General features: G+C 48.5%; 1 protein-coding gene across 1 annotated transcript in view; it reads left to right on the top strand.

The window, feature by feature from the left end:
* LOC116937571 (WD repeat domain phosphoinositide-interacting protein 3) overlaps positions 1-5,100 on the top strand; it is a gene marked incomplete at its 3' end in the record, with an annotated part of 16,529 nt that extends 11,429 nt beyond the window's left edge. The window contains exons 4-5 of the mRNA XM_076063880.1: positions 1-61; positions 5,070-5,100. The exon at positions 1-61 is cut by the window's left edge and continues 27 nt beyond it. Of these exons, the coding sequence (XP_075919995.1) occupies positions 1-61; positions 5,070-5,100 (92 nt within the window). The remainder of the gene's footprint in view (positions 62-5,069) is intronic.
* Between the last annotated feature and the right edge of the window lie 2,996 nt (positions 5,101-8,096).

Genomic DNA, 8,096 nt, shown 5'->3' with positions numbered 1-8,096 from the left:
GGACTGTGATCCAGTTGGAGTTCTCCACGGACGTGAGGGCAGTGAAGCTGAGACGTGATCGGTAACCACCCCCTGTCTGTGTCTCTGTGTGTCTCTGTCTGTGTCTGTGTCTCACTGTGTGTCTCTGTCTCTGTCTCTTTGTCTCTGTGTGTGTGTGTGTCTCTGTGTGTGTGTGTGTCTCTGTGTGTGTGTGTGTCTCTGTGTGTGTGTGTGTGTCTGTGTCTGTGTCTCACTGTGTGTGTCTCTGTGTCTCTGTGTGCGTGTGTGTGTGTGTGTGTCTGTCTCTCTGTGTGTCTCTGTGTCTTTGTGTCTCACTGTGTGTGTCTCTGTGTGTCTGTGTGTGTGTGTGTGTCTCTGTGTGTGTGTGTGTCTCTCTGTGTGTGTCTCTGTGTCTCTGTCTCTGTGTCTTTGTGTCTTTGTGTGTCTCTCACTGTGTCTCTGTCTCACTGTGTCTCTCTGTGTCTCTGTCTCTGTCTCACTGTGTCTCTGTCTCTGTGTCTCTGTCTGTGTGTGTGTCTCTGTGTCTCTGTCTCTGTGTCTCTGTCTGTGTGTGTGTGTCTCTGTCTCTGTGTCTATGTCTCTGTCTGTGTGTGTGTGTCTCTGTCTCTGTGTCTCTGTGTCTCTGTATGTGTGTCTCTGTGTCTCTGTCTCTCTGTCTCACTGTGTCTCTGTGTCTCTGTGTCTCTGTCTCTGTGTGTCTCTGTCTCTGTGTGTCTGTGTCTCTGTGTGTCTGTGTGTGTCTCTCTGTCTGTCTCTGTCTCTGTGTCTATGTGTCTCTCTGTCTCTCACTGTGTCTTTGTCTCTGTGTCTCTGTGTCTCTGTCTCCGTGTGTCTGTGTCTCTGTCTGTCTCTGTCTCTCTGTGTGTGTCTCTCTGTCTGTCTCTGTCTCTCTGTGTGTGTCTCTCTGTCTCTCTGTGTGTGTCTCTCTGTCTGTCTCTGTCTCTCTGTGTGTGTCCCTGTCTCTCTCTGTCTCTCTGTCTGTGTCTCTGTGTCTTTGTCTCTGTGTCTCTGTGTGTGTGTCTCTGTGTGTCTCTGTGTCTCTGTGTCTCTGTGTGTCTCTGTCTCTTTGTCTCTGTCTCTTTGTCTCTGTGTCTTTGTGTGTCTCTGTCTCTCTGTCTCTGTGTCTCTGTCTCTGTGTTTCTGTGTCTCTGTCTCTGTGTCTCTGTCTCTGTGTCTCTGTGTCTCTGTCTCTGTGTCTCTGTCTCTGTGTCTCTGTCTCTCTCTCTCTGTGTCTCTCTCTCTCTGTGTCTCTGTGTCTCTGTCTCTCTGTCTCTGTGTCTCTCTCTGTGTCTCTGTCTCTGTCTCTCTGTGTCTCTGTCTCTCTGTGTCTCTGTGTCTCTGTGTGTCTCTGTCTCTTTGTCTCTGTCTCTTTGTCTCTGTGTCTTTGTGTGTCTCTGTCTCTCTGTCTCTGTGTCTCTGTCTCTGTGTTTCTGTGTCTCTGTCTCTGTGTCTCTGTCTCTGTGTCTCTGTGTCTCTGTCTCTGTGTCTCTGTCTCTGTGTCTCTGTCTCTCTCTCTCTGTGTCTCTCTCTCTCTGTGTCTCTGTGTCTCTGTCTCTCTGTCTCTGTGTCTCTCTCTGTGTCTCTGTCTCTGTCTCTCTGTGTCTCTGTCTCTCTGTGTCTCTGTGTCTCTGTGTCTCTGTGTCTCTGTCTCTCTGTCTTTCTGTCTCTCTGTGTCTCTGTCTCTCTGTGTCTCTGTCTCTCTGTGTCTCTGTCTCTGTGTCTCTGTGTCTCTCTCTGTGTCTCTGTCTCTGTGTCTGTGTCTCTGTGTCTGTGTCTCTGTGTCTCTGTCTGTGTGTGTGTGTGTGTGTCTGTCTGTGTGTGTCTCTGTGTGTGTGTCTCTGTCTCTCTCTGTGTCCCTGTCTCTGTGTGTCTCTGTGTGTGTCTCTGTGTGTGTGTGTCTCTGTGTCTTTGTCTCTGTGTCTCTGTGTCTCTGTGTCTCTGTCTCTGTCTCTCTGTCTGTGTCTCTGTGTGTGTCTGTGTCTCTCTGTCTGTGTTTCTGTATGTGTCTCTGTGTCTCTGTCTCTCTGTCTCTGTGTCTCTGTCTCTCTGTCTCTGTGTCTGTCTCTCTGTGTCTCTATGTGTGTGTGTGTCTCTGTATGTGTCTCTGTCTCTGTGTCTCTCTGTGTCTGTGTCTCTCTGTCTGTGTCTCTGTCTCTCTGTCTCTGTGTGTCTCTGTCTCTGTGTCTCTGTCTGTGTGTGTGTGTCTCTGTGTGTCTCTGTGTCTCTGTCTGTCTCTGTGTGTGTGTCTCTGTCTCTCTGTCTCTGTGTGTGTGTGTCTCTGTCTCTCCGTCTGTGTGTGTGTGTCTCTGTGTGTGTGTGTCTCTGTGTGTGTGTGTCTCTGTGTGTGTCTGTCTCTGTGTGTCTCTCTGTCTCTCTGTCTGTCTCTGTGTCTCTGTGTGTGTGTCTCTGTGTGTCTCTGTCTCTCTGTCTGTCTCTGTGTGTGTGTCTCTGTCTCTCTGTCTCTGTGTGTGTGTGTCTCTGTCTCTCCGTCTGTGTGTGTGTGTCTCTGTGTGTGTGTGTCTCTGTGTGTGTGTGTCTCTGTGTGTGTCTGTCTCTGTGTGTCTCTCTGTCTCTCTGTCTGTCTCTGTGTCTCTGTGTGTGTGTCTCTGTGTGTCTCTGTCTTTGTCTGTGTGTCTCTCTCTCTGTGTCTCTATGTGTGTGTGTGTCTCTGTGTGTGTCTCTGTGTGTCTGTGTCTCTGTGTGTCTCTGTCTGTGTGTGTCTCTGTGTGTCTCTGTCTGTGTGTGTCTCACTGTGTGTGTCTCTGTGTGTCTCTGTCTGTGTGTCTCTGTCTGTGTGTCTCTGTCTCTGTCTGTGTGTGTCTTTGTCTGTGTGTGTCTATGTCTGTGTGTGTCTATGTCTGTGTGTCTCTGTCTGTGTCTCTGTCTGTGTGTGTCTCTGTCTGTGTCTGTGTCTGTGTCTCTGTCTGTGTCTGTGTCTGTGTCTCTGTCTGTGTCTCTGTCTGTGTGTCTGTCTGTGTCTCTGTCTGTGTGTGTCTCTGTGTCTGTGTCTCTGTGTGTGTCTGTCTGTGTGTCTGTCTGTGTGTGTCTCTGTGTGTGTCTCTGTCTGTGTCTCTGTCTGTGTGTGTCTCTGTGTGTGTCTCTGTCTGTGTGTGTCTCTGTGTCTGTGTCTCTGTGTGTGTCTGTCTGTGTGTCTGTCTGTGTGTGTCTCTGTGTGTGTCTCTGTCTGTGTCTCTGTCTGTGTGTGTCTCTGTGTGTGTCTCTGTCTGTGTGTGTCTCTGTCTGTGTGTGTCTCTGTCTGTGTCTCTGTGTCTGTCTGTGTGTGTCTCTGTGTCTGTGTCTCTGTGTGTGTCTTTGTCTGTGTGTCTGTCTGTGTGTGTCTCTGTGTCTATGTCTCTGTCTGTGTGTGTCTCTGTCTGTGTGTGTCTCTGTGTGTGTCTCTGTCTGTGTGTGTCTCTGTCTGTGTCTCTGTGTCTGTCTGTGTGTGTCTTTGCCTGTGTGTGTCTCTGTCTGTGTCTCTGTGTCTCTCTGTGTGTGTCTCTGTGTCTCTGTGTCTCTGTGTGTCTCTGTCTGTGTGTGTGTGTCTCTGTGTGTGTGTCTCTGTGTCTCTGTGTCTTTGTGTCTCTGTGTCCCTTTCTCTCTGTGTCTCTGTCTCTCTGTCTCTCTGTCTCTGTGTCTCTGTGTCTCTGTGTCTCTGTCTCTCTGTCTCTCTGTCTCTGTGTCTCTGTGTCTCTGTCTCTCTGTGTCTCTGTGTCTCTGTCTGTGTGTCTCTGTCTGTGTGGTGTGTCTATGTCTGTGTGTGTGTGTCTGTCTGTCTGTGTGTATCTCTGTGTGTCTCACTGTGTGTGTCTCTGTCTGTGTCTCTGTCTGTGTGTGTCTCTCTCTGTGTGTGTCTCTGTCTGTGTGTGTCTCTGTCTGTGTGTGTCTCTGTCTGTGTGCGTCTCACTGTCTGCATGTCTCTGTCTGTGTCTCTATGTGTCTGTCTGTGTGTGTCTCTGTCTGTGTGTCTGTGTCTCTGTCTGTGTCTCTGTCTGTGTGTCTGTCTGTTTCTCTGTCTGTGTGTGTCTCTGTGTGTGTCTCTGTCTGTGTGTGTCTCTGTGTCTGTGTCTCTGTGTGTGTCTGTCTGTGTGTCTGTCTGTGTGTGTCTCTGTGTCTGTGTCTCTGTCTGTGTGTGTCTCTGTGTGTGTCTCTGTCTGTGTGTGTCTCTGTGTCTCTGTGTCTGTCTGTGTGTGTCTCTGTGTCTGTGTCTCTGTGTGTGTCTCTGTCTGTGTGTGTCTCTGTCTGTGTCTCTGTGTCTGTCTGTGTGTGTCTCTGCCTGTGTGTGTCTCTGCCTGTGTGTGTCTCTGTCTGTGTGTGTCTCTGTCTGTGTGTCTGTCTGTGTGTGTCTCTGTCTGTGTCTGCCTACCTTCTAGTACCATAGTGGTACTGGTCTCTGTGATCACTGTGTGTGTGTGTCTACCTGTGTGTGTGTGTACCTGTGTGTGTGTGTCTACCTTCTAGTACCCTGGTGGTGGTGTTGGTCTCTGTGATCACTGTGTGTGTGTACCTGTGTGTGTGTACCTGTGTGTGTGTCTACCTGTGTGTGTGTACCTGTGTGTGTGTGTACCTGTGTGTGTGTGTACCTGTGTGTGTGTCTACCTGTGTGTGTGTGTGTCTACCTGTGTGTGTGTGTCTACCTGTGTGTGTGTCTACCTGTGTGTGTCTACCTGTGTGTGTGTGTGTCTACCTGTGTGTGTCTACCTGTGTGTGTGTGTGTCTACCTGTGTGTGTGTGTCTACCTGTGTGTGTGTCTACCTGTGTGTGTGTCTACCTGTGTGTGTGTCTACCTGTGTGTGTGTCTACCTGTGTGTGTGTGTACCTGTGTGTGTGTCTAACTGTGTGTGTGTCTAACTGTGTGTGTGTCTACCTGTGTGTGTGTCTACCTGTGTGTGTGTGTACCTGTGTGTGTGTCTACCTGTGTGTGTGTCTACCTGTGTGTGTGTCTACCTGTGTGTGTGTCTACCTGTGTGTGTGTCTACCTGTGTGTGTGTGTACCTGTGTGTGTGTGTGTCTACCTGTGTGTGTGTCTACCTGTGTGTGTGTGTGTACCTGTGTGTGTGTCTACCTTCTAGTATCGTGGTGGTGTTGGACTCTCTGATCACTGTGTGTGTGTGTACCTGTGTGTGTGTGTGCCTACCTTCTAGTATCGTGGTGGTGTTGGACTCTCTGATCAAGGTGTTCACCTTCACACAGAACCCACACCAGCTGCATGTGTTTGAGACAAGCCATAATCCTAAAGGTACCACTACTACTACCACTACTACTACCACCACGACTACCACCACAACTACCACCACAGCTACCACTACAACTACCACCACAGCTACCACTACAACTACCACCACAACTACCACTACTACTACCACCACAGCTACCACTACAACTACCACCACAACTACCACTACTACTACCACCACGACTACCACCACAACTACCACTACAACTACCACTACAACTACTACCACTACAACTACCACCACGACTACCACCACAACTACCACCACAACTACCACTACAACTACCACTACAACTACTACCACTACTACTACCACTACAACTACCACCACGACTACCACCACAACTACCACCACAACTACCACTACTACTACCACTACAACTACTACCACTACAACTACCACTACAACTACCACTACAACTACTACCACTACAACTACCACTACAACTACCACCACAACTACCACCACGACTACCACTACAACTACCACTACAACTACTACCACTACTACTACCACTACAACTACCACTACAACTACCACCACAACTACCACCACAACTACCACTACAACTACCACTACAACTACTACCACTACTACTACCACTACAACTACCACTACAACTACCACCACAACTACCACCACAACTACCACTACAACTACCACTACAACTACTACCACTACTACTACCACTACAACTACCACCACGACTACCACCACAACTACCACCACAACTACCACTACAACTACCACTACAACTACTACCACTACTACTACCACTACTACTACCACTACAACTACCACTACAACTACCACTACAACTACCACCACAGCTACCACCACAACTACCACCACAGCTACCACCACAGCTACCACCACAGCTACCACTACAACTACCACTACAACTACCACCACAACTACCACCACAGCTACCACCACTACTACCACCACAACTACCACCACAGCTACCACTACAACGACCACTACCACCACAACTACCACCACAGCTACCACTACAACTACCACTACTACTACCACTACAACTACCACCACAACTACCACTACAACTACCGCTACAACTACCACTACAACTACCACCACAACTACCACCACAACTACCACTACAACTACCACCACAACTACCACCACAACTACCACCACAGCTACCACTACAACTACCACCACAACTACCACCACTACTACCACCACAGCTACCACTACAACTACCACTACAACTACCACTACTACTACCACCACAACTACCACTACAACTACCACGACTAGCACTACAACTACCACTACTACTACCACTACCACCACAACTACCACCACGACTACCACCACTACTACCACCACAACTACCACGACTACCACCACAACTACCACTTCTACCACCACCACAACTACCACCACAGCTACTACCACTAATACTACCACTACAACTACCACGACAACTACCACCACAACTACCACTACAACTACCACGACAACTACCACTACAACTACCACTACAACTACTACTACCACGACTACCACCACTACTACCACTACAACTACCACCACTACTACCACTACAACTACCACCACAACTACCACCACAGCTACCACTACTACTACCACTACAACTACCACCACAACTACCACTACTACTACCACCACAACTACCACTACTACTACCACTACAACTACCACCACAACTACCACCACAACTACCACTACTACTACAACTACCACTACAACTACCACCACAGCTACCACCACGACTACCACCACAACTACCACTACAACTACCACCACAACTACCACTACTACTACCACTACAACTACCACCACAACTACCACTACTACTACCACTACTACTACCACTACAACTACCACCACAACTACCACTACTACTACCACTACTACTACTACCACCACAACTACCACCACAGCTACCACCACAACTACCACTACAACTACCACTACTACTACCACCACTACTACCACTACAACTACCACTACTACTACCACTACTACTACCACTACAACTACCACTACAACTACCACTACAACTACCACTACAACTACCACTACAACTACCACCACAACTACCACCACAACTACCACTACAACTACCACTACAACTACTACCACTACTACCACCACCAACTACCACCACAACTACCACTACTACTACCACCATGACTACCACCACCAACTACCACTACTACTACCACTACAACTACCACTAATACTACCACTACAACTACCACCACAACTACCACTACAACTACCACTACAACTACCACCACAACTACCACCACAACTACCACTACAACTACCACTACTACTACCACCATGACTACCACCACCAACTACCACTACTACTACCACTACCACCACAACTACCACTACTACTACCACCACAACTACCACCACGACTACCACCACAACTACCACTACAACTACCACCACAGCTACCACCACAACTACTACCACTACAACTACCACTACAACTACCACCACTACTACCACTACTACTACCACTACTACTACCACCACAACTACCACCACAACTACCACCAACTACCACTACTACCACTACTACTACCACCACTACCACTACAACTACCACCATGACTACCACCACCAACTACCACTACAACTACCACTACTACTACTACTACTACCACGACTACCACTACAACTACCACTACTACTACCACTACTACTCTGTGTCTGTGTGTGTGTCTCTCTGTATCTGTGTGTGTCTGTGTGTCTGTGTGTGTCTCTGTGTGTGTCTCGGTGTGTCTGTGTGTGTGTCTCTGTGTGTGTCTCTGTGTGTCTGTGTGTGTGTCTCTGTGTGTGTGGTGTCTCTGTGTG

Source organism: Petromyzon marinus, unplaced genomic scaffold (assembly GCF_048934315.1).
Source record: "Petromyzon marinus isolate PM22_M1 ecotype Great Lakes invasive population unplaced genomic scaffold, UKy_Petmar_22M1.pri1.0 PM_Scaffold_228, whole genome shotgun sequence".
Lineage (NCBI taxonomy): Eukaryota > Metazoa > Chordata > Hyperoartia > Petromyzontiformes > Petromyzontidae > Petromyzon > Petromyzon marinus.
This window is presented reverse-complemented; position numbering and strand designations above follow the sequence as displayed.